The sequence below is a fragment of the Phyllostomus hastatus genome, unplaced genomic scaffold (genome assembly GCF_019186645.2).
Source record: "Phyllostomus hastatus isolate PE091 unplaced genomic scaffold, TTU_PhHast_1.1 phas_contig_80, whole genome shotgun sequence".
Lineage (NCBI taxonomy): Eukaryota > Metazoa > Chordata > Mammalia > Chiroptera > Phyllostomidae > Phyllostomus > Phyllostomus hastatus.
Genome location: NW_025333960.1, coordinates 52,575,719 through 52,603,360, shown reverse-complemented (window position 1 = coordinate 52,603,360; position 27,642 = coordinate 52,575,719). Strand labels below are relative to the sequence as shown.

The window sequence follows — 27,642 nt, the reverse complement described above, 5'->3', positions numbered from 1 at the left end:
TGTCTGTTTTCCGTGCAGTAGAGAGAGTATAAAGATTGCAACAGAGACCAACACGGGCGATGAAGAAGTGCACTCCATGATGCGGGAGCTGGTCGAACACGGGCAGAACATCCGCACAGGATGCCAACACACGCCCATCGGAAACCACTGCAGAAAAACAGGGTCAACAAGTGGTGGGCCCCCCAGGCAGGGGAATAGTATATATTCAGTGCTAAGAAGAAATGAGCTATAAAGCCAGGAAAAGTCACAGCAGGAATTTTAATGCTTATCAGTAAGTGGAAGGAGCCAACCTGAAAAGGTTACATATGTACTGTGAGATTCTATGGAGACAGTAAAAAGCTCAGTGGTTTTCGGGGACCGGGGAAGAGGAGACGAACAGGCGGACCACAGAGGGGTTTCAGGGCAGCGGAACTGCCCTGTGGGATGTGGTGGTGGTGGGTGCACATTATTGTACGTGCGTCTAGACCCACAGAATGTGCAAGGGTGGACCTTCAGGTAAACTAGGACTTTGGGTGATAAGTAATGTCATGGTAGTTCGACAGTTGTGACCAATGTGCCCTGGTAGAGGAGGACCTTGGTTGGGGGGGGGCACTGCATGTGTGGGGGCCACACCTTCCATTCAGCGTTATTGTGTGAATGCAAAACCTCTCCAAAACACCACGCCTATAAAGATAAACAGAAAGGGGAGAAAAATCCTATAAGTGCGCATCGTTATTTGTTCCCCACAGCTGTCATCATAATCAGGAGTTTTCAGCAGAACCATGAGATCGGATAAACATGTAAATACGTAGGTACATACACATACGCTATTGTGTTTAAACTTACAGGTACCCCTGAAACATGGAGGTAAATGTTTTCAGAGCTCGTATTACATAATTTGTGCATAATCATGCACTGAATGAGAGTGTTAACAGCTAACAGTACACCACCTACTTGGAATTTAAAAATCACGTTACTCGTAACGTTATTGTTGGCGGAAATACTAAGCACGTCCTTAATGGACGGATGCTCCCCGTGCTCTCCCCTGTGGACCGCTCACGTGCACACGTGCTCCCGAGCGCTGATCGAAGCTCGGAGACTCTCCAAACGGCTCCTTCCTCGCTCCCCTCCCTGAACTCTGGACCACGTTCCAGCTCCCTCCTTCTCTTCTCTGTCGGCATCCAAGCGTTACCACATTGGAAAGTAAAATAAGAGCTTCTCTGCCAGTCTTTGCCATCTCAGTAAATACCAGCTCCATCCTTATGTTTAATCAGGCCAGAAATATTGGATTTATTCTTACTCTGTTCTTTCTCTGGCATGCTTTATTTCCATACCTCCAAGAATTTTAGCCAGAATTCTTAAAGTAAACTTTATCTAACTCCTTCCCTCAGCCTTAAAGAATGGTAGGAGACACTAGAGAATGCTTAACTAAAATTAATGTAAATTTGGGTGCAGCCTTTTAAAAATAAGAACACCAAAAAACACTAAATAACTGATGTTAATGATCTTTAAACTGTTTTGCCCTCATGCTGATATATTCTTTACATTTTTAAAGTTCCTCTTATGATGGTATATTTAGAATCAAAAACAAAATTTCTGGTGAATTTTAGATATTAACACTTTAAAAGAAATTGTTGTATTACACTTTACTATATGCAATATTAAAAGACATAGAAATGTCAAATGCGCCATTATCTATACAAAAATTTATATTGTTAACTTTATTTCTTGGGTTTTTACTTCTATTATGCCTCCTCCAGATCTTCATACTGTATCATACTTTTATACTAGAAAATGCTCTTACTCTTTAACATGCAATTAAAATATGTATGAATATATTGTGATTGTAAGGCTTCAAATACTAAAACGGTTTCCTTCAGATTGAAGTATCTTACCTTTTACAGGTACATGCTTGCTTAAACATGACACAGGAGGGCACACCTTGTGATAAGTAATTACTGAATATAAACAATCATTTGCTGGAAATGCATCTCTTAATGAGATAGACAGATACAATTTTTCCAATTAGTTTGTGTATCCATGGGTAAAATTACTTATTGATAGAATGAAGAACTATCTTTAGTTTTATTTATTCATTTTCAAATGTAGGCGCTGAAAAAGTTGATCACACGTTGATAAAAATGGAAGATGTGTATGGTAGAGGCATCATTTGTGTTGTTTTTAAATATCTTTCTAAATGTATGGCAAAACTCAATGGTGACCTTATATCAAAATTAATTTTTATTCTCTGTACACTAATCCATGAGGTCCCATTTCAGTATATTTATGCAAAAAAGTAGAAATCACCTGAAAGGTCTTGTGACTCATTGATTAGCTGGTTTCTCAACACCAATATTTCAAAATCTCTCTTCGTGTGGTGCGCCTAAGTTTCCCCCAGTCTTGCAAATGTTCGAAAATAGCACTGAGGGAGCGAGAGAAGTATGCCTTTCATGTGAGAAGTGGGTGGCAGGTAACGTGGGAAGAGAGAACTTGCTTGCAAGGCTCTTCCTTAGGCAGATCAGCCTTTGAAAACCATCCATGGGAGCTGGGAATCTGGAGTCAAAAACCAAACAACCATCACTGTTGTCTCTGGAGATTGTGGGGACATGGCATGGTGGGGTGCTGGTAATGTTCCAATGTCTGCAAATGTCTCCGTGAAAACAGGGAAGGCCAGAGAATCACAAAATCAAAAACCTCCAGATGCAAAAACAGAAATAGACTCATGGACACAGAGAACAGGCGGTAGGGGGCCTGGGTGACAGAAGGGGAAGGGATTGGGAAGTACAGATTGGTTGTTACAGGACAGCCACGGGGATGTCAAGGGCAGCACCCAGGATACAGCCGACGGTATTGTAATAAGTGCGTGTAGTGCCAGGTAGACACTGGAGAGGAAGCCAGACGAATCACACATCATGCTGTTATACGGAGGAAAGTATGAGGAGCACAGTAAGTTCTCGCCGACAATGAAAATGTGCTTCAGGGGAGAACATTCTAAAGACACATGCCCACGAGAGAAAGACAAAATCACAGTTTTCAATGTGATCCAAACAAAAGTGATTCAATTATAAATAACGTGAAAGTGCAGCACACCCAAGAATAAAAACCTACAAGTATTATAGAACTCAGGAAAGAATTAGACAGAGAAGAAAATTCATTCCAGCATAAACTAGAAGGGACAGAAGAATAAATAAAAGCAAAGATGATGCCTTAAGAAATGATTGGTAAAAAGAAAAACAGATGCTGAAAATCCAAAAGTAATAAGATAAAAGATGAAAATGATATCAGAAACCAAAACAAAGAAGGGTGTAAACGCAGATTCAACATATTTAGAGTTTTCCAGTTCTTTCTACTAAAGCAGCCTAGAAGTACTGACTCTCCCTCCAGCCATGAGATGTCTAAAAAGAGGACAATCCTGGTGTGTCTTGTTATCGCACAGACTAAGGAAACCGTAAAAGATTGCTGGGATTGCCTGAAACACTCTCAGGTGCCAATGTAAAGAAGATTCTTCTCTCTATGGCAACTTTTGAATATCAGATTAATAACTGCAGTAGATTAAAGCACATCCAATAGGTTTCACTTCATGAATTCATATGATACTAAAAACCACTAGTTTGATTAACACTAGTTTGATTAACACTGGCTCCCCAGTGATGGAAGGCTGACATTTTATCTTCTGTATGGTTGTGGTGGTTCAGATAAAGATGTATGGGAGTTCATCAAGTCAAAAAATTATAGGTAAAATATGTGAAGAATAACATATCCCCATTGTGTCCACTGAAAATTATTTAACAGGCATTTTGAATGCCACCCCTGCATAATACAACCAACGCCCCCAACTGGGTGCAAGTGCGGGCACAGGCTCAGTGCTTGCTTCAACAATCTAAGGTTAAATATTTCACCTGACAGCTGATTTCTGTCCACAGAGTCCATCCAAGGCCAAGGGAAAGCAAGTAGAGTCCCAAAGAATAGTATTCTTCGCCCATTTACCCACAAGGATTTCACAATGACCAACACAGAATTAATTATGACTCGTAGAGAACATTCGTCTGAGAAATTCAATGCATAGTTCATCGAAAACTTAACTAGCAGGTGGATAAAATAAAACATTTAATAAGAGAAAACCATGGGGTGCAGTTCTTTATGTGGGTGTTTACCACGCTGTATAACATAGACTCAGAGAGAGTCTTAGTCTTTGAACACAAACTTGTTGGACCGATAGGAAAAGTCTGCCCGATGAATGACAAGCAGGGAGATCGGTCACTTTCCTTGGTTGCATTTTTAATCTCGAAACACAGCTGCCCCCCTTACCTTTTGAGTTAACCGTGTCTAACAACTTCAGTTACTAAAATCACAACAAAAAACGTATATCTTAGCCCCTGCAGTGGGGACCACAGTGGACGTGAATTAGCAAAAGCGGAGCAACTTCAAGTGGCTTAATGTCTTGTGATTGGAGTCCTGGCAAAGGGGTCGGGGCAAATACGTGAAAAACTAATGACTGAAATTCTTTCAAAATTGAATAGAAAGTATAAACACACACATTCAAGAAAATTTAACACACCCGAATTGCAAATGTCCTATCAACTCACAGCAAAATCAAATTGCTCAAAAGCAATCTGCTTTCATTAGTTATAAAATAGGCCTTGAGGGTTTTTGTTTTGTTTTGTTTTGTTTGTATTGTATTGTTTTTCCACCTTATTGAGATGCAATTAACATATAACTGTGTAAGGTCAAGGTGTTCAAGGTTATGATTTGACACACGCACATACTGGGAAACGGTTGCCACGGTAAGGTTAGTTACTGCGTCCTTCGCCCACCTGATCGCCGTCCCGACGTGATTGCTGCTCCGCCGGGAACAGAAAGCCCCCCCCCACCCCACAGCGCCCTTCCGCACACAGCGCGGGACGGTGAACTGCAGTGACCGCACGGTCTCCCAGAGCGGCCGCGCGCTGCGCTCCCACGGGCAGTGTAGGAGGGTCCCTGGGGCCCCGCGTCCTCACCAGCCTGTGGGGCTGGCGGTGTTCCGGATTCCGCTCGTTCTAACAGGTTCGTGGGGGGTGTCGCACTGTGGCTTTCATCGGCATCATCCTGATGAAACAGAATGGGGAGCATCTTTTCATCACGCTTATCTGTCATCCACGTGTCTTCTTTGGGGAGGTGTCTCTTCAGATCTCTGTCCCGTTTTAGCACCTGGTTGCTTTTGTTCTCCTTGTTGAGTTTTAAGCTGTCTTCATATTTTTGGCTGACAGTTCTCTATCAGGAAGCATTTGGCAACTACCTTCTCCCAGGCTGTGGCCTGCCCCCCTGCGGTTTTGTCCACGCAGCCCGAGCAGAGCAGAAGGCTTTGATTTCCGCGAAGGCCGGCGTGTCGGTGGTTTCACTCGCGGACTGTGTCCTCGGCGTTTGTCAAAACGGCCCCACCATACCCGAGGGGCTCTAGGTTTTCTGCTGTGTTACCTTCTGGGAGCTGCATAGTGTTAGTGCTTTCTGTTTAGGTCCAGGCTCCCTACCCGGTTAATCTTGGCGGAGGATGTCAGGCCTGTGTCCGAATTCACCTTTTTGCAGGTGGGCGTCCAGTCGTTCCACGCCATTCGTGGAAGAGGCTGCCCTCGCCCCATTGCATGGCCTCTGCTCCTGCGTTTCAAGTTGACTGGATGGTACTCGCGGGAGTCCGTTCCTGGGCTCACGTCCTGTGTCATTCGTGCAGTTGTCGGCTCCTTCCCCAGCGGCTCCCTGTCGTCATGGCTGCGGCTTGATAGTGACCCTGCCTGTCAGGCGCCATCAGTCCTCCGACGCGTTCCTGTGCTTCAGCACTGCGTGGGCCAGTCTGGTCTTCTTTCATCTCTCCGCATGACCTGTAGGGTCGCCTTGTCAATATCTGCAAAATACCTTGTCGGGATTTTGATACGCGTTGCATTGAACCTACAGATCCGGTTGGGAAGAACTGATGTCTTAACAATGTCGAGGCTTCTTCTCCGTGAGCAGAAGCATCTCCAAGATATTTTTAATGTGATACTATTTTAATGACTTCTAAGCCCTTTCAACTTCACAGAACATTATTCTCTAAGTTCACAAATACACACACACACACACACACACACACACAGCCTGAAGTCCTTGAGCTCACAAAAACCATGAAACTATAGAACATCCAAGTTCTAAGGAAAAAATGTGTTTTAGATTTTTACTTTTAGATAAACAGAGTTTTTAAAAGATTAGCATAGTTTAATCTTTCATTAAATATGGCCTGAAGCTGTGCATAGTTACTATAGTGTAAAACCAGGAAAAATCACATTGGAATATATTTGATTAGAGTTAAAGCGTGTTATTTAACTTTGCCAAGTTCAAAATTAGTGCCCACATTGGTAGTAAGAAAAGAAGATCTTACGTTTCTGCAAATACCTGGAGATTACAATGTTTTCCTGTGTTATCTGACTTAGTCTTTCTCTGTGTAACATGAGACGGTGGCTTGAGCTTCCATCAAAACCAAAGTATTCATTGAAGGAAAATAACATTTGAAAATGTTTATCTCTTGCTTCAGACATGCATAAAACAGCTAACTATTAATATTTTTCTTACGGTAAAAACAAAATTGCACCTATTATTTTTTTCTAAGTGAGGTTTTCACAAAAAAAATCAGCATAATTTTATGTTCCTTACTGAGCAGCAACTGGCAGATCATACAAACTCTATTCAAAACCCCACATAAATTAGGAGAAGCCACTCATAAAATTCCGTTTCTACAAAATCCAGCATGTGCAGATCTGTGGTACTAAATTAGATTAGTGATTACTTCAAGCTGTGGGGTTGGAGGGACGCGGGCCGTGACTGCCAGGGGACACAGGGTTTCTTTGTGGACTGATGAGATGTCCTAAGGCTCATCCTAGTGATGGGGGCTCCCCTGTGAGCATGTTACAAACCGCCGAACTGTACTCTTTAAATGGGTTAATTGAACAGTGTGCGAAATGAATCTTAGTTGATGTTAAATATATGTGAAGAGGAAAGATTATTCTAATCAGAAGAATTACAGCAAGGATGCTTGCTAATTTAACTTTAAATCTCAAAGAGCTTCTCTTAGGAGCATTCTTAAACAGTCTAAGGCACGAATGAGTTTTTTGTTTGTTTGTTTGTTTTACCTTTTAATTTGTCTTACTGGTTACCCCCTCTCATTTGAGGGAAAGCCAAAAAGCTCACTCACTCACTTCTCTCTGTATTCTGTAACTTAGCAACATTGAGATTGTGATACAAAGTAGATGTAAGATTTTCCCAGTTCCCAAACTCTCTCTTTCTAATGTTAATATTATAACAGGAGTTAAACTTAAGGTTTAAGGTTCATGAAATGCATGTGATGCTATTCCTTTTCGTGTACACAAGTTATTCTTGGAGGCACTCCAGCTACAGAGTTCTTCGCCGACGTGGTGACGTGGAATCTGTGACTGCGTCCTGCTCTCCCCAAGCATACGGTGTCCTCGAAATCTCTGGAGACTGGAGCCCAAGCTGTGTGAATCCTTCCTGCACCCAAACAGCTGACAAACCCACTTTCCTTCTTTGGGACTTTGTGCCTTTTTGTGTCGCTAATGCAGTGTCTTAGAATCAGCAAAAACCGTCGAGTCGGTGGCGGGAAAGGTGGGGGGACCAACCCATGGAAAAGAGGCCAAACTAGTGTGTCTTTTCCTCCAGCGACTTCCCTTCCCTCATCCTATGTCATTCATGAGGCATCTTCATTAAGGCCACGCCCAAGTATCTCCTGGCCCCTCCTCACTAAGTCAGACACCGGGGCATGGGAAGAGCCCTCACGGGGTCTCTGCCCTCAAGATCATCGCTCCCAGCCGAGGACATAAAAAGCAAACAATGTCTTGAAATAAGGGAGGGATGAAATAGCTACGTGGATGCAGACAGGTCAGTACCGTGCAGAACAGCGCCGCCTGGTGGAATTTCAGAGGTCGAGCGAAGGGAAGGCAGAGGAATGTGAGAAACTGCAGGTTTAATGGAGCCTGAATTTTCTACTATTTGATGAAAAAGCAGATTAACAATGAAAGTAAATACTTATTTCAAATGAGGAGAGAAAAAGTTACAAATTTTAGAAAGCTTTCAAATATAAAATATCATGAAATCCTAAAATATAACATAAATTAACAGCAATAACTTCTAAATAACTAAAACTTTCCCCCGATTTTTGACTGTATATCAACTTGTAGTTTGACAGTGATGTTTTAGTATTATTTTTATAGAGAGTTTAGTCTTCCTTCCATAATAGTTTATCTATTTTTTAAATGAAATTGCAATATATAAGCCCACAGCATAGCACACAGACTTACCTGCTATTTGGAATATTCACTGTTTGAATTTTGTGGCCCACAAATATCTACTCATTTTAGATAACTTCTAAAAAATTATCTCTCATGTGATTTTGTTTAAAAGCATGGTGCATTATCAAATATATTTCTGGGAGGAAAGAACTCTGGCTAGGTATACATAATAAACAAATCCAACAATACATTCTACTGTATACAAACTGTATGTATACTTGGAAGGCCCAAAATATTTCCACAGCTACTGTGTGTCCAACCAAGTGAGGGTCAGGGTGCTGGACAGAAAGTCAGAGAGAAAAGAGAGGTTTAAACAAGTGTGTCTCAGTTATCTTACTTTTGCAAATGGCACCAAAACATATGGTCACATGTGCATCTCGCTAGGTCAGCTGCCAAGGTCCAGGAAGCGGCCCACATGAGACAGGGGCCTGGACCTTAAACTTTTTAGCTTCTCTGTGGCCCCACCTCTGTCCTGGAGGAACCGTGTTCCTTCTCCTCTTGGACTGGACTCGGTCACTTGACAAATGAAATGACCAACTATCAAGTACCTTTCTCTTAGCACCATCTTTTTTCTACAATGAATAACAAAATTATTTTAAGTCAGTCTCCTAAGCAGTGTGAAAATATATATATGTATTTCATCCTTACCCAAGGACATTTTTTATTGTTTTTATGGAGTGGGGGAGAGAGAAAGAAACATCAGTTGGTTGCCGTTTCATATGCACCCCAACTGGGGATCGAACCTGCAACCTTTCAGTTTACAGGACAGCACTCCAATCAACTGAGCCACAGCAGCCAAGAAAGTAAAGTATGTATTTCATGCCATAACTGATGTTACTAATGAGGAGTACACATAGCTATTTCAGTGCCAATAATACACGGACAAAAGAAGAAAAAGTGCTGAGTATAAAAAATTCAGGACTTGCAGAGACTAGAATCTGGATCAAGTCTTGGATAGATGGATGCATGGATGGGCAGACAGACAAACAGACAGATATTCACCATAAGGAACTGACTCCGGTGGTTACGGAGGTTGACCTTTCCCAAGATCTGCAGCCCAGGAACCAGAAGCCTGGGAGAACCAGCAGTGTAAATGCTAATCCACGTTAAATGGCCTGAGAACCAGAAAAGCTGCTGGGATAGTTGTATTCTGAGCACAACTGGTTCGGGGCCCAGGAAGAGCTGACGTTCCAGGTCAAGTCCAAAGGCAGGTAAGAGATGGTGTCCCAGCTGGAAGACAGTGAGGCGGAAGGAAGCCCCTCTCACCAGGCCCTCTACAAGGGCCAGGCTTTTTGTTCTATTCTGGCCTTCAATGGGGGAGACGAGACCCCCCACACACACACTAGAAAGGGCAATCTGCTGATTCGAATCTTAATCTCACCCCAAAACACCCCAACAAACAGACACAGCATAGTGTTTGACCGAGCATCTGGGCACTTGGTGTGCAGTCCGCTCTAGTGGACACATAAATGAGCGATCACACCGCACAGGGGCTCTCCATGGACCCTCTCCCCTGACCCCAGGCTCAGTGACCTGATGCTTCGGAAAAGCTGATCTCAATTTACAAAGCACCTCAAAGTAAGGAGCCTCTGAAAGCACAGTTCTAGAAGAAGCACTCCTAATCAATTAAATCGAAATCTCCAAAAAGAGAGCTGGACATACGTATTAAAAAAATTTTTTTTGCAGGTAAATCTAATGGATTCTGCTAATTCAGCACAACTGCGTTGCAGGATTATTTACCCATGAGCCCCAGCTTTGGAAGAAGGGCATCATTATAGCAGGTGCTGATTCTAGCATTTATATAGCTCTGGAGAAACTGGCCCCATCTCTGCAAGCTAGTGCTACCGAGCTGGTGCTGTTACTGGTCTTCAATAGTCCTTTTCCTTCTGTCCCGTCAGTGGCTCAGGACACTGGGGACGCGAGTCATCAGTGAGTTCCATGAACAAGGCTGGTTGCCACGTTTCTCTTGCTCAGAAGTGAGGGCCCGACAGAAGCGGCGCTACGGGGCACGCCACCATAATGGTGAATGAAGCGCTCTACCCGGCGGCCGTGGGAGGGAAGGAAGGGAGGGCAAACCCGTGTTGAGAGCGAGTGTCTTTCCCAGCATGCTGCTCTTCCGTGATGGGGGCCGTCGTCGTAGTCCCCCTGCCCCCAGGTAGCTGGCTGGTCACCTGGGGGAATGGCGCCACATGGGGGCTCAGTGCCTGTTTCTGTGGCTGGCCGATTGGGAAAGGGTGGCTCAGTTGATGGAATGAATGACGGCCAGTGCAGCTGGAGGTTCGTGCGCGCAGGGAGAGGGGCACTCAGAGTGGGGGGGGGGGGGGGCGGCGGCGGGGAGAGGCGCTGAGAGGCGGGAATAGGACCCCAGGGCCTCCCTGCAGCCTTCGCGGTAGGTAGGTGGATGGTTTGCGGGTCCAGGTGAAGGGGTCTGGGGAAGGGATCGCTGAAAGGTGACTACACCCCACCCCTCTCTTGTGAAGAGGAGGAGGAGGAGGAGGAAGAGAGACACCAGGTATCTTCAAGAAGAGTCTCTTGACAGTGCAGAACAGCTCCCATAGGACATAACCTTTTTCAAAGTGAAGGTGTCCGTGCAGAATTTTAGCTACATGTTGCTCAGAAGTCTGACCTCCTTATCTGTCCCAAATAGGAAAGTTGCTTTAAGGTGTCGTTAAGATGAGGCTGCAGTGTTGGCTATCAGTAGTACACGATGGGGCCCCAGGAAACCTGCGTCCCTGAAGCACGTAATGTAAACATTCATAACACAACATTGTCCATCGTAAACCACTGGAAACATGGTTGTTATCACAAAAATAAGGTTTCTTAATTGAATCCTTAAAAGGATTCCAGGTAAAAGCACACATTTTTCAAAGAAAATTCAAAAGTTACATCTCACTTTTCAGCTTGATGTCAACTTTTATTTTTTTAAGATTTTATTTATTCACTTTTTAAAGAGGGAAGGAGGGAGAAAGAGAGAGAGAGAGAGAGAGAGAGAGAGAGACATCAATGTGCGGTTGCTGGGGGTCATGGCCTGCAACCCAGGCATGGGAGTCGAACCTGCGACACGTTGGTTCGCAGCCCACGCTCAATCCACTGAGCTACTCTAGCCAGGGCCTTGACGTCAATTTTTAAATATTAGCAATATTCTTTCCCACATATGAGAAAGGATATGCCTTTCATTCTGGAAAGCATCAGAGTCACTTCTTGTTAAAGCAAGGTATAAGAATTATTCATCATCCTCACTTACATGAACACATGGTTTTCTAGATCATCCGATTTCACTAAAATGATCATTTCAGCGCACTTGGAACTCATAATCTAATCCCTAATCAATACCGGCAGACTGGCAAAGGGAAAACAACACAACTATGAAATTCGGCACGGGAATATCATTTTGAACGTAATGATCTCTACTACTCATTATCTGGGTTGTGTTTTAAACACATATTAGGTTTTAAAAATTAAATTCTTATATTTACTCTTCTCTAAGTATCAGGGACTTAAGAATTATCCCCCTCTAAGGCACATCAGACTTTCGAATACGTGTTAGAGAATCTTGGTCTACGGAGCACATCTGTTCCCAGCCCTAAAAATCACTCATCTTTCCCTCAGCAGTTCCTAGCCAGGCATGTTTTTGCTTGTAACAATTTCAGCATTCCTAAAAGAATTATACTGTATTCAAAATTTTTTGTACAGTTGTTGAAGACCCATAGTAAAAGTAGAGGCCATTTTCAGATTTTTTGAGAAATGAAGTAAAAAGAACTCAAACGAAGTCTGATGAAGGATGTTGACACAATGGTTGGTTGTAAGTCAACTGCACAGGAACTTTGAATACTTTACACTTTTAATTACTCTAAAATGGTATTTCTAATGCACTATAAATATCTCATTCTGTTATCATCCATTATAAAACAATTAAAGTATATACAAATAATCGTATGTGACTAAAATATTTTCATTTTATTCAGTTTTTAAACGGTTTTTAATTTTATAATATTTTATAAAACAATTTAAATATATGTGCATAACACAGTTCTTTAAATAAGGTCCTAAGAATATCACAAATTCCATTCTGGGAAGTGGAAAGGATGATTTAAAATGATACCCTCATAAATAATTCAAACAATGTTTTTCTTTCCTTCGGTTTAAATTAACTGTCGATCATCTCCAATAAAACCATTTTTCATTCATCATCACTTTCATTCATTGCTCAAATTCATAGCTCATCTAACTAAACACACACTCGCAAGTTTAAATAGTTGAACAAAACTTCCACAGAACTACAGAACTACTGAGTCTATGTATTAATATATATTTCTGTTTGGGCATCAATATATATTCTGTAAAATACTACATTGGTTGTTTTTTTCTCATCTGTGAAGCTTTGTTAAGCAATTCAATATACACATATTCCCACCTGATGTCCAAAATAGCATCTTTGGAGAAAAAAAATTAAACACTTTAAAATATACATATCACTTTGTAAGTCAACTCAAAAACATGATTTTTTTTTCAAAAACAGTTGCTATGTAAATGTTAAATTACTTGTATAAAAAGCACCAGTTAGGAGACTAACATTATCAAGTCTGCACTGCCTACTAGTGGCAACACACAGTAAGTGTATATTTCTTTTTAAATTAAAGCCCAGTTTTTTTAATTAAATTTCTCCAAAACTAGCTTTTTCAATACAATTTAGAGCCCACTATAATACCAGGCAAACACACATATGAGTGCACTAGGAGAATATCATGATTGTTGTGTATAAGCTCTTTTTCCTGTAGAAAACTATTTTTTAGACAGCTGTGGGCTTACTTGTGCTTTGCGTGTGTGTATGTGTGTGTATGTATCTACATAAACAGGTACATGAACATGCATCCACAGATGCCGATCCATTCAAGAGCATTCAGCTTGCCATGTTTTTTGCTCAGTATTTTTCTTTTCTTGGCTCATTGTTCTATCCCACAGTTACCTAGCACAATGCCTTAGTGTAGAGAATATGTACTATCAATATTGTTGAATAATGAATATTGACAATTATTGGAATGCCAAGGATTTGTGACAGCGTTTTATTGCTGAAAATGCAAAGGAAAAATATAAAGGCAAGTGGCTGATCTTGAATAACGATAATGCCAAAATGAAAAGAACCTAAAATACTCTGGAGATGTATTGATATTTTCAGACTGCTTTATAAAAGACCGAGGTTAAACTATTTAATAGAGACGTTGCGATATAGTGACACCTTCAGCAGTCCCCTCGCGTGGGCCTGACATGAGTGGCTGACTGTGTCCTGTGGTTGACCATGTAAAGTATGTGTTACTCAGAATTAGATTTCTTACAGCCTGAGCTGGGCGGACTCCCTAGCGACACGTGAGTTCCAGCGTTCCTCTTGCAGAGAAATTCCACTTTCAACTCCCTCCCCTCTCACCTGTGGAGCCTCCTGCCCCCTGGGCCAGAGGGAACCCTCCGTCTCATCTCCTGCTTTAGGTCCTGAGTGCCCTTACCTCCTTCCTATTTTTCAGCGTCAACTCCTTCAGCTCTTCGTACTTCCCTTTCCACAAAGACACAGCTGACTCCAGGCGTTCTATTTCTTTTTCCAGAGACGAACGCAGTCTAAACAAGGAATTAAAGGCAATACAGGCTTACAATTTAAAAATGGTTTTAGGAGTGCATTCAAAGTTAGATGTGCTCTTCATTTTCGGTGTTTATACATGATCATTGTAGTGACAGAAAACCTTTCTTAGTTTATTAAAAATTATAAATATTGAATTCAACTTGGTTTAATTTGTTATTCTGTCAATTAGCTGTACAGTCGGTTAAACATATTTCATTTAGCTTTGCCAGTATTGAAATAATTGACTTTCTGCCTGCTTTCTCCTGTATTTTAATTTATTGGAGTTACAGGAGTAGAACAGGAAAGTGTTTTTTTCTCAAGAATTAAAAAAATTTTAAAAAGGGAAATACATATAGAAACCATTAGCAATTTTTATTAAAAGCTATTGATTACATTTCTCTATTGAAGCCTACATGAATAAATTACCTTATTAAAATAATCTTGAGACATTTTATTTATAAACAGAATAGAAAAAAAATGGACTTGAAAATTGGAGGAAAGCCTAGATTTTTAAATTTGCAAGTTCAAAATCATACATGTCAAAGAATCAATGCCAGATTTTAACATTACACTTTAATAAATCAAATTATAACATTAGCTAGGAGCCCATGTCAGTATCGAAATGATTCATTATTACTGTAGAATAAATGCCAATCCTCAAGAAGGGCATCAAAGTTACTGGGGTAGCTATTCCTTCTAGAATGTTATCAGTTAAAAAAAAACATTTGAAACTATATATTTATTACACTTTTAATCTTAGTTACATACACATATAGACACATTCTAAAAATACAACTATATCTAGATTATATCTAGACTTAGCATACCTATCCAGTTAGTTCATAAAATAAAAATAATTTAATATTGTCAAAGTATATAAAATGAATAACCATTCTCATTCCTTATTTAAGGAACACTAGTAATACTTAAATATAATATATTTATTCCTGTGTATATATATCTTGAGTAAAATAACTGATCATTGTTAGTTGATTGAAAGAAAATTTTATATTTTTATGTTAAAAGGTAAAATTCCAACAGAGAAGTGAGAGGACAGGTAACCCATAAAAATTAATGACAATGTAATACCTGAGTATTTTTAGAATGACCTCATCAAAATAATTTTGTGACTCTATTCATGCGAGCAAGCCTGAAGGATGCTATACACGCATCCACACAGCAGAGGGCACTCTTTAAACCCTTAATTCTCTGGCCTAATCAATTTATTCTGTATTTTGGAAAGATTTTCATAATTGATTATTTAGACAGTTAAATTTAAACTATCATCATACTATTTAAACTACAAGAAGGCAAAGAAAAAAATAATGTTACCCTACAATATAGCATATTTTATGCAGAAATTCCTTTAAAAAACTGAATTATGATAACACTTAGTAAAAATATAGTATTTTAATATGATATAAATTTTAAAAAGCAAAAAATGGCAATTATATTGCTAAAATATATATTTTCAGAATATGAAAGATACAGGGTGAGCCAAAATTTTTGTGGAAAGCATGATAATATTCCTATGCAAACTTTTGAACCTTTGTAAACTATCACAATCCCATAATAATTGAGTATAAAATCCAGACACTGAGACAAGAAGATTAAATAAAATATTTCTCAGGAACAAAAATTCCAGAAAATCCCCAGAAATAAATATTAATCATTTATAAATGGTATGAGTATTCATGGTAAAATATCTAATCAGTGTTTCCATAAAGTCCTGGTAAATATGTTTTTACAAGACAAAAATAATGAACTCATACTGTCATTGAGATATCCACTTTTCTATCAGTCCAAAATTTAAACTATTAAACAACGAATAATAAAAATTTGCGTAAGTATACTTGTACTTTCAACGATCACCATATTTGCCAGTGTCTGATTGCCTTCCCAATAGTTATAGTTGAATCTCTCAGCTTCTTTCATTTTCACACCTTTCAGCAAATCGCCAAAGCCATGTACCATCATATAATTAGAAAAGAGGTATTTAAAGAACGTCGTTAAACTCGGAGACACGGGGGAGGACCGCAGACCTGGGCTGGGAGGTGACACATTCAGGAACACAGCTCCCTCTCGTGCCCGACTAGTCCTGTGAAGACCCCACCGCTGGGCACCTTTCCTGCCTGTCACAGGTCGTCTCTCCTGGTACCAATTAAGTGGCTGAGGAGCAAATACATTCATATTCACTCATTTAAGCAGAAAAAGGATATTAATAACTCAAAGACTCTCTGGGAGAGTCAGAGAAGGAATTCGGGACCCAGGAAGCCAGAGATAACACGAAGCCACTGAGATCTCCCCACTGGCACCCGCTGGGGCCCCCACGAGGGGACAGGTAGCACCGCAGGACATTGGGGCCAACAACTGGAGGCACAGGATGTGTCAGTGCAGACCACAGGCTACTAACTGCTTCCTCAGGAGATAAGACCCTCACCAGGACGGATTCTGGGCGCTCACTTCCTTGGAGCATTAGCTTTTACCCCTCAGACAAGGTGGCTACCCTCTAATACCCGCCCCCAGGTCCAGTGTCTGCACCCTCATTGGAAGGGAGAGGAGGTAGAAACTTACTAGCGTTTTTTTTGGTCCATGTAGAACAATGGACTCTGTCTCATTAGGTGGACAACTGCCTACACATGACACAGTTACTGGGGAGTAAAAAACGGCAAAAGGACACAGACATCAACTCAAATAAATGAAAGACTTGGACAAAAGGCCTGAAGCTATAAAATTGCTGGTAGAAAACATCGGAGGAAGAGCTCCTGGAATTGGTCACGGCCATGATTCTCCTAACCCAACACCACAAGCACAGGCTTTGGCAAAGTCTCAGATGCTGGATAAAGACACAGAAACCTGAACAGCATTGTGAGTATAAATAATGTGACAAAGTTTAGCATGTTCAATGAGGCGTCCCTCGTCCTGTCAACCGGTGGAAATGACTCCCGGTCCTCTCGGCTGATTCCCGTGTCCCCGTCACGAGAATTTTCCCACCAGCTGGGAACACGGGAAAAACCATGTTCACATCTTCTCAATGGCAGCCTCCCACTTGCTGAGATTCCGGGAGGAGGAATTTAACAGATTAGACAGATTTATAGCAACAGGATATGCTATATCCTTGGGAAATATTCTCGTGATGGGAAGAGGAGGTTTGGCAGTCGCCTCCTGTGGAGGACATGCTCGTGATGCTTCCCAGACCCGGCACCCCCGGGGTGGCCCCTGGAAGGGGACAGTGAGAAGACAAAGCGGAACCCGGGGCCTCCTTGTCCCCTTTTCTTTGCCCTGTCTAGGGCTGGCATATTGGACTCACGGAGAACTGGAGAGTTTACTTCTATGGAGGTTGCTAATTTATTCCGAGGAAGTCCAATACACACGTGTGTACACAGGAGTGTGAGTGAGAGAGTAAAGATACACATGTGTATCATTAAAACTGTACCTTAGGGAGTTTATGACTTGGAAATGCAGTTTTGTGGGGCTCCGGTTTCATCACGGCAGTGAAGTAATGTGCGTGGGTTTGAGAGAAGCCTGGGGCCACTGAAGGGCCAGATCCTTCAAGAAATCACACTCAGAGTTTGGAGCTTGCCTGAGACCTACAGCTCCAGATAAAGTTGTTAATACAGGCCTGAAATTTACTTCCACTTTATTCCCTTTGCTACTAATATTGATTGCCTCTATTACAAATTTATAGTTGATGGTAGACTAATAAGCATTTATTCTATATAAAGATGCTTGAATTATCACAATCGATTCATATAGCGATGTAGAAACCAAGAATCTAAGAAAGAAGTTAGTGGTATGAATAAATATTGAAGGAGTAATAAGAAACTTCTAGTTGACAGAAAAGGAATGGCGAATAAAATACAGTATTTGTGAAAGATTTGTATGTATACTTACCACTATTTCAATCTAAGCTGAAACCATTATATAATATATAACTGCATTTTTATATATCTATATACATATAGATATTAATTACTCTATTACTCCCAGGTATTTTTTCATTCTGCTTATTAAGAAAGAGTCCTATGGCTAAAGAGATGGAAAAAACATGTTTTCAAATGTGAAGACCACATTTTAACATGCATCAAATATCCCATAGACATTCCCTCGGGAACAAAAGCAGCACGTAGAGTGGTTCAGATTAGCTGTCAGTTTCCCAGACGTTATCTGTGTTGGATGTGCATGAGAATTCTGTGAGGACGACAGTGGCAGATTCTGTGTCTCAAAGATGACGGCCACAGTGGCCCCATCCCACATGATCCTAGTATAACCTGACTCTGACCCTTCTGCCATTGAGGGTGCCCCTTGTCCTTGAACTCGGCAGCCTTTGAGACTGCACCAGTAAGTATGACAGAAAGTGATGCCGAGTGACTTTTGAGGCAGGGTCATGAAAGCACCACATAGCTCTCTCTGTCTGTAGGGTGTTCACCGAGCCCTGCGCCGTGAGGGAGCCAGGAATCCGTGCGGACAGGACAGGTCCCCCAACCCCGCCAGGTGTCAGCGCCGGGGTGGTCCGAGATGAGAACTACGATCGGCCACCACATTGCAGGGAGGGAGGTTTCGGCAGACTTCAGCCCCCAGCCCCCGAGCCGTCCCGTCTGATGTCACACTTAGGGAAACCACGCTCGAGATTCACGAGCAGACACAAGGTCATGGTTGTTTCCATACCCACTGTTGGGGACGTTCTGGTACCAAACAGGAGGAAACCGGAACATAAGCATCACCCTCCACACAGTTTCACAGAGGACAGAGCCGCATACTGTTGGCTAACCGAGGATGAAACAGCTAGAATATACGGCAGCCGAGATGAATGAATACCCAGGGCATTGAGTCCCTACCGCACTGCCCTTTTCCCTACGCTGAAACGGTCAACGAGTGAGGCATCTTTTCCTGTGGTCAATGCCGCACAAAACTGTGATTTGTCTGTTGCTGATTATTAGTATATTTTCATTTGATTGACTCGGTGTAGAGATACACACTGCTTGTTTCAACCACATACGTGAATAATTCAAATATAAATGAGGTGAATCTACCAGAGATGATGAGAACCAGGCTATAATAAAAAAATATAAAGTAATAAGTTATAAATTACTCTTCAACTATTTTTAAGTGAATATAATACGTCAAACTCATTTTAAACTACTAGAATACAGTAACGAGTCATGCATAAAAGACTTTGTCAAATGGCCAGTTTGCTAGACTCAAGGATCGTAAGAAGTTCAAAAATCAGACTTGGTTAAGGGAGACAATGACTGTACTAACCCTTCGCCATACTCACTCTCTTTCTTTCCTTAAGATTTTTTGGAACTCCTCCCAATGCACCCGCAAAGCTGCCATTTCAGGCACCCCACTCTGCAAGGGCAGGTGCTTCAGTCCGGGTCCCGGGACCCCGTTTTCCGAGCCAGTGTTCCTGAACGAGTCGGGGCAGCCCAGACAGAGTTTCACGTCCTTGGCCGGTCTTAGCGGGTCCAGAACCAAACCTTCTTCCTGGAAGGAAAACACACACAGCAATCATTACTGCCGCATGTTTCAGTTTCTCAGCAGAAAGATCAGGAAGAATATTTCCGTAGTTTTGGAAAGAAATAAATGGTACAACGCAGGATCAAATTCATATTTTCACTTTGTTTTCATTTTCTAATAGTGTTCATGACCACGCCGTAACTTTCATTCTTCAAGTGTTCCTTCCCCCTGCTATTTTCTGCCTTATTATAATCAAATACATTTCTCAAAACGTCTGCTTTAACTTTTGGGTTAGGGTTTCTTTTTCTAATCACAGCTAAAAATAACCCTGCAAAAAACTCGAACAGCTGTAGAGAGTTATTTAATGAGTTTATGAATTTCTCGTTAAGGTTTATTTTGTCACAAGGCACTTGAGAGTTTCCAAGTGAAGCCAGCTGACCATCTTTAAACATCTTTGCAGAACAGAGTAGAAAGAATTTTCAAGGAACTCGGAATGTTTTAATAGGTTTGTTTATGAAACCATTTTTTTTTAGATCACTAGTTAAATCCCAAACAGAGTTTAATGGGACGTTTTAATATACATGGGCATCAGTGACCAGAACAGCAATGCTGCCTCAGACTCTTACATCACAATTCCAAACCTTCACCAGCTCGTGCTGTGGGTATTTGTCTGTAATTTAACTTTGCTCTGATTTGTGGGTTTAAAATGAGATACAGCCAAGTTCACATAAAATCTCAATTAATATCCAAGTTTCAATAGAAATCTTTTTTTTTCTTTTAAATGGTTTCATTTATAAATTTTTATGGAGTGTGCATAGATACATATGCACACACATACAAAGACTTATAGAATGTATTATATACTTTGGAATTATACAAGCAGAAAGGCACACAGGAGAAAATTTTGAAATGTCAGTAAAAATAAGTATTGTTAATATAATATAATTTTTTCATATATATACATACGTGTCATCCCTGGTATGTGTTTGTTAAATATGTTATTAACATATTTTATATAGTTTCTCCTCATCTAATGCAAATCTCATAATTACAATTACTCACTAACAGTCTAAACTTCCTGACCTTTTTATTTTGTTGCTGCTGTTACATACACACATTTAAGTATTTGCAACTCTCCTGCCTCTTTGAAAAACAGGCTCTCCTTACAAGCCCCCTTCCCCTCTAGTTACTAGCGTAACTTGCTTCAAATAAAATCTTAATGATATTTCATTTTTAGTATTTACTTTAAAAATAGCATATGAATTTTAGGCTGCTAGTATGACATCATTCTCTCAAAAATTAATGGGTATTATGTATATTGTTTTGAAAAAACAATAAGATGTGTTATTTTCCTTGAAAAAAACTATGATAGGACAACCCATGACTATCATACATGAGTATATTTAGAGTTGGCAGAAAAACTGATCAAAATAAAAACAACCAATCAAAACTTCAACAGCCAATACTTACTTCACTACCATCACAAGGAATTTAACTATCTTTTCCCTAAATAAATGAACTTTTAATACATACCCACTATGTGTGATGTTTTTGACGCTAACGATACAAAAATATTCCAAATAAAGTCCCAAGATATAGAGAATTTCTCAGCAAAATATGTGTGAAAGAATCTTTCACATTCTCAAATGTGGTGTCTATTAGCTGTAGTAATAAATAATTTGTACGTTCAGAGCAACGTATGTGGGCTATATTTCCTGATCTCGATCCCGACATTCAAATACGTGCACTGATACAGTGACATTTGGAGAATACATAACATTTTCCCAAAGATGTACACAACAACACAGCTAAGATTAACAGCTTAGCCTGGTCATTTTTTTTAAAAAGTAAAACAAACCTGGAGGAATTAATAAGCTTAAGTAATTAAAATGTTGCAATCCTTTCAAATTTTTTACTTACAATGAAATTTATGTTCTTTCATATGTTCTTATATACATCAGGGAAATGCTTAAAAATTTAGATGGAATCACGGAAGAGCAGTTTCATGTTTTTAGAGATGAAATTACATAGGAAGAGATAATAATATAAACTGATAATGATGAAAGAGATAACACGAATTCTTCATTTCCTAAGGTATGGCCCATGGGTTGTTAATAGTAATTACCAGGGGGAAGAGTGGTCCATAAATGAACTGCTAGATTAAATATAGGTTTTTAAGATGTTTATTTCGTGCAGAATGTTTAGGCCCTTCAAGAGTATAAATAAACCAAGAAATCCCAAGAGTGAGTAGTGAGAAGAATCCCCTACAGGTATTTGTCTGTGGGACCCATTTTACAGGGATTGCTTGTGAGTCCAGAGTTCCAAACCTTGGGGGAAGCCCAAACTACTATACGGATAATTTATATTATTGACGTGGCAAGGATACGTGGAGAGAAGTCTCTCCACATATTTTTTTTCACATTAAAAAAGTGCTGGATACATTTTTGCTACAGAAAAACTTGTAAGATCACTAAGATGGGCTGGTGTCCCTCAAAATGGATATGCTGAAGTCCTAATCCCTACTACCTCCAAATGGCACTGTACCTGGGGACTAGGTCTTTTACAAGGTGATGAAGTTCAAGTGCGGGGGGGGAGGGGCGCCCTACGGATGGTCCTCTTACAGGAAGAGAAATCTTGCACACAGGCCTGTGCGGGGAAAAGACTGCAGAGATGCAGGGAGGAGACCGCCACCTATCAGCCAAAAAGAGAGGCCTCACAAAAACCCAGCCCTGCTGACACCTTGATCTCAGACTTCTGGCCTCTAGAACTTTCTGTGGCTGCAGCCACCCGGTCTGCGGGACCTAGGTATTTCTGGCCAGCACACCCAGTGTCCCCTATGGAAGGCATTCTGACAGGCCCATGGTCGCCGGACTCCTCTGTGTTTTTCCCTTACCAAACTACCGGAGTTGTCCTTTCTAGGAAATTCTCCCGTCACCAGACACTCTCTGCTGGGCTCGCACGTTCTCAGGCCAACTCGAAATTGGTCCCTTTGCGCGCAGGACACTGCCAGGAAGCTAGGACGCTTCTGGTCCTGGGGGACGCGCGCCTCCGAGGCCTCCGGGGAGCTCTGCCTCTTCTTCAGGGCGCTCAGTTCTTTCACGGCCATCTCCAGCTTCACCCGCAGCTGCCGGCCCTCCTCCCGGGCGCTGTTGCGCTCGGCGCGCACCTTGCTCCACTTCTCCCTCCAGTTGGCGGTGCAGTCGGACCACCACCGCATGGTCTTCTCCATCTGAGCCGCCCTGGCCTTGGCCTCTTCCAGTTCCCGCAGGCGCAGCTCCTCGCAGACGTCCCACTCGTCCGCGTGGCGGGAGCGAGCCCAGACGCGGGGAGCGGCCTGGGGCTGGAGCCCGCTGGGCGGCCAGCAGGCATCGCAGGGGCCCCCGGGGGCCGAGGCGGGTGCCACCGAGTCCCGAGGTGTCTTCGCGGAGGACGGCTGCATCCGGAAGATTTGTGTTTCCTCGATCAGCCGATGAATGGAATCTAAATTCATATTTATCTTCTCAGGCCTAAGAAAAGACAAAAAAAACAATTAACTTTGAATTTCCCTTGCAGTTACTAAAGCAAGACTTAACATTTACCGAATTGGAAGAAAACACTGCATCTTTTCAATATTGAGTATTTTCTTTTCCAGCATAACAAAAAATAGAGAGGAATTTATGCATTTGTATTTGTCCTCAAAGAAACAGAAATTGCTCATACCGAATCCTGCCAAACAAATCCAAATAAAAATATGAAGATGCCATGGTGGACAGCATGTGGCATGAATCATTCATTTAAATAAATCTAATTCTATTCCTGTAACATTTATGGTAACACGTATTGTCCATTTACTCGTAGATGGCCCCTTTGTCCCCTGCTAAGAACTAAAAGTACAATTTGTTCAGGTGAAAAGCACCATCTATTGATCTCTGGGAGGATAAGCCTGGATCCTGGGTGCAGAGGCTGAAACGTGATTGGTCTAAATGCCCCACGATGACATCATTGCATTGACCACTCACTGGTCTCAAGGAGCCAGACCACCGGACCAGATCAGAAGTGTGGGGAAGCCTCCTGGGACAATTTGCTGTCTACAAAACCTGACTCTGGAAGAGGGGAGTGGAACAGCCACGCTGTGACTTTCAAAAACTGGAACAGAAAGATGAACAGTTAGTTTATCCGCTGAGCTCTGCGTGGAACCGAGAGCGCCCCCCTCCGGTTTCCTTGCTCAGTGAGAAAGTTGAACTACATTTATGTCAGCTCTCATCCCAGAGTTCTCTGTTGCCTGCAGTCACGAGGACATCTAATACATGAATTAACTCCCGCTGTGGTGAGTATAATATATTAAGTTCTAAAAGTAAAATATTTTGAATAACGCGTTGTCTTTGTCCTTAAAGATTTTATAGTCCAGAGAATGAGATAAGCACGTATAATAAAAATACATATATTTATTTATTCCATCAATCTTTTTAGTACATGTGATGTGTCAGGTTGGTGTTAGCCTCCCAGGGTGTGGGCAGGTACCCTCAGAGCTCAGCGAACCTTCCAGAACCGAAAAGTCTTCACAGCAGAAATAACACTAGACAGAGTCTGAGCCCCCTCAAAGCTTTATTGAGAAACAGAAAACAGTTTCCCACATAAAGTAGCAAAAGACAAGTTAATTTGGAATGCAAATACGCCTTATCAATATGCACATCCATTACTTATTCAATATAGCAATATTGCTATGTCGAGGATATAGCAATTGGAATTTTAAATGCTTAAAATATGCAGGTTAATCTACAAATTAATAAAGCTCTTTGTAAAGCTTACCCAATTTTATTATCAAATAAGATTTTCTGGTGTAAATAATAATTTATTTACATGAACTAAATTTCTCTCATTTTTTCATTTGTTTTTATGTAGTTTACAATAGTTCATAAACTGACTATGAACCATCCATTTAATCAACTTAATAAATTTCATTCTTTCAACGACTTACAAAATAAGTCTCTATTCACTAAAAAAATGACTATATAAAATGCATTGCACTTTTCACTTGTAGGGGGGAAGAATACATTTTAACAAGTGTTCTGTAGGGGCACCAAACCCATTCCTTCCTTGCTATAATGCATATTACATATGTATGGATGTGTTACATATGGATTGCTTACGAAGGAAGTATAATACATAATACTTGTTACAATAGTATGATTCAAGGTTGCAATTATTTTGTTAGGATTGGTATATATCCAAGCATATTTTGATTAATGCTGCTGTGGAGCAATTGTTCCTTTCATTTACTGTGATTCAGAGGGCATGAGCATGTAATTGACCACCTTTTTTTGGACAATTAGTAAACCGAGATCAATATTAAACTAGAAGAGAACAAAAGGAACTTTTAATTAAAAACACACCAAATATCATGTACATATATATTCATATATATTCATTATTCACTATGTAATGAATTACCTCTTTTAGTTGAAATTCCAAAATGAAGATGGAAAACTTATTTCAGCATATTAAAATTAAATTTATCCTCACCATTTTTATAAATAAATCAGTACCTTGAAATCATAATATCTTTAAAAAATCTCTCATTAACTTTTGTTTCACTAGTGTTTTGAAGACTATAATTAGATTCTGGTACATCGAGACCTTGTCTACCAATTAACGATATATTTTTTCACATCTGAATAAACAAAACTGAGTTGGGTTTAATCATCCAGTCCTTGGACTTGAATAGTATTTCCTGTTCTGAAGTGTTTCTTATCAAGCATAGATGGGGATATCTAATCCTCATGTGTTTATTAAATCATTTGTTTTCTCTATACATTTGGGCATATGCTTTATGGTTTATTTCACATGACTGGCGAGGTATTTGTCAGCGATTAGAGTATGAAGCCTTTGATGACTGAAAAAATATTCTAATGCTATCGACTTTTGGGTCTCTTACTCTGCTTTTTGCATTATTCTCACCACAAAAAGTGGAAGTGGCATGCAAGGAAACTCTAGAAGGTCATTGGCATATTTATTACCAAGACCATGGTGCTGCTTTCATGGGTGCAGGCCTATGTCCAAACTCATCCAATTGTGTACATTAAGCATGTGCAGTATTTTTTTTTATCAATTACTCCTCAAGGAATAGCTTTCCCAAGGAAGCTATTAAAAATGTTCATATAATCAGGCTACTATGATTTCTGCCAAGGATATTTGAATGTATAGCCAAATAAATAAAATTTGATGAGCATACAATATAAAGGTAATATCACTAAACATATTATTTCTCACTAAAGAGGAGCTTAATGAAGAGATCCGGCTCCAGACTCTATCCGTTCAAGTTCTAATTCTGTCACTTCCTAAACAGATGGCCTGGGACAAATGTCATGACCTGCCTTTGACTCGTACCCTCATTTGGAAGAGGAGACAGGCACACGACACATCTGTCTCAGTGTTTGTGACCAGTATGGGGAAACACTTGCCAATTGGCTGCCCAGTCTGTCTGTCAGGCAAAGTGAGATAGCATTGGTTCTCCCCAGTGCTGTCTATGTAAGTCCGTCATATGTCCCCTTGGAATATTGTATTAATTAATTTTTCCATTTCTCTCCTTTGAAAGAGAAATAGTGTGCTTTAAAATGATTGCAGTACAGAGGGGAGAGGAGAGGGAATTTCAGGGGAATTTCAGGGGAAAAGGGGAAGGGTTTACAGGAACGAGTATAAGGACACATGGATAAAAACTAGGGGCGGGTGGAAATGGGAGGGAGGAGGGGACTGTTGCGTGGGTGGGTTGGGATGGGAGTAAAAGATAGAAAATTGTACTGCAACAACAATTTAAATAAAAATTTAAAAATTAAAAAAAATGATCGCAGTAGATAAAATTTGCAAAAAAAAGTTCTGAATGTCTTTTACAAAGGCACCGTCTCGATTTTACATCATACTGATATTATTCAGTGAAATATTCAGTACAACCTATGAAACGAGAAGCTAGGTCTTAGGGTCCGAATGTAACCAGCCCCAGTCATACAATTACAAGTTTGGGGATTAAGGAAACTTGAATCCGGAACCACTGCCTCACTGTATCCAAAAATCTAAAGCCTCAAAATATTTTCACTCTAATGAGATTATCTTTTAGATTATTTCAGACGTATATTTGGCTGAGTTCCATTCTGGCTATTTTTATGCTCATATATCTCCCAATAAATCACAGTGCAAATCATAGTGCCCTTTTTTTCAATGACAGTTTGCATCCACTATTGTTCTGTATTAGTTTCAGGTATACAGCCTAGTGGTCAGACAGTCATGTACTTTACAGAGGTCCCTGCAATATTCCAGGTACCCATCTGTCCCCAAATACAGTTATTAGACTACTGTGGACTGTATTTCCTGTGCTGTGATTTATGTCTCTGTGACTGTTCTGCAGCGACCAGTCTGTATTTCTCGACCCCTTCACCTTTTCCACCCTGCTTCAACTCCTCTCCCCTCTGGCAACCATCAGCCTGTTCTCTGTACCTATGAGTCTGTTTCTGTTTCGTTTGTTTGTTTATTTTCTTCTTGAGACTCCACACGTGAGTGGAATCACATGGTACTTGTCTTTCCCTGGCCCACTCACTATGCTGAGGACGTCCTCTCTAGGTCCATGCAGCTGTTGCAAAGGGGCGGATTTCCTTCCTCTCTGTGGCTGAGCTGACGTCGTGCTCTGAGTGGATCTAGTCTCCTCATCGCACCTTAAAGGGACGCTGGGTCTGAGGCACGTCCGCCCCTCCAGCCTCCTCTGTGGTTCTGCTTGTTCCGTGCCCCATGCCTCGGCCACCTGTCGTGCCTGATCGTGGTCCCAACCACGCCCCTCCAGTACCCCTGGCGTGACACTGGTTGCCTTACAGGAGCCATGCCCCTCTCTGCACTTCACGCCCCCACTTCGCTCTCCCCTCTGCCTCCAGGCAGCAGCTGGTGGGGCTGACACGTGAGTCCCCTCCATCTCTCAGGGGCCGACATCTCAGCGGAAAACCCGCCTTCGGCTTCCTCTGCGATGGTGAAGAAAACACACGTGGCTTCTGCCACCCTGGCACCTCGCCGACAACCAAAAGCAATACGTCCATCTAACAATCATGCACTCCTACTGTCTTCGAAAGCTGTAGTCTGTTGTGATTCGACACACGCCTGCACACTTACAGACGTCTCTCCGAGGCCATGTCTTGGGCATTATCCGAAGAGTGCAGTGGACCAGAAATACAAACATTTTGGGCAAAAATTGCAGTATCAGGGAAGAATAAAATAAGGTCTAAAGGGATTTTTGTTTTATCATGTATACTTACTGCTTTTCATTCACCTACA

The 27,642-nt window shown here is 41.1% G+C and overlaps 1 protein-coding gene across 2 annotated transcripts in view; it reads right to left on the bottom strand.

The window, feature by feature from the left end:
- The window catches only part of CCDC102B (coiled-coil domain containing 102B), a 147,395-nt gene that overhangs the window by 93,209 nt on the left and 26,544 nt on the right, over window positions 1-27,642 (bottom strand). For both annotated transcript variants that reach the window (XM_045850181.1, XM_045850182.1), the window contains 3 exons: window positions 22,247-22,859; window positions 19,172-19,380; window positions 13,784-13,892 (listed from right to left, as the gene is read on the bottom strand). In XM_045850181.1, the coding sequence (XP_045706137.1) occupies window positions 13,784-13,892; window positions 19,172-19,380; window positions 22,247-22,859 (931 nt within the window). The remainder of the gene's footprint in view (window positions 1-13,783; window positions 13,893-19,171; window positions 19,381-22,246; window positions 22,860-27,642) is intronic.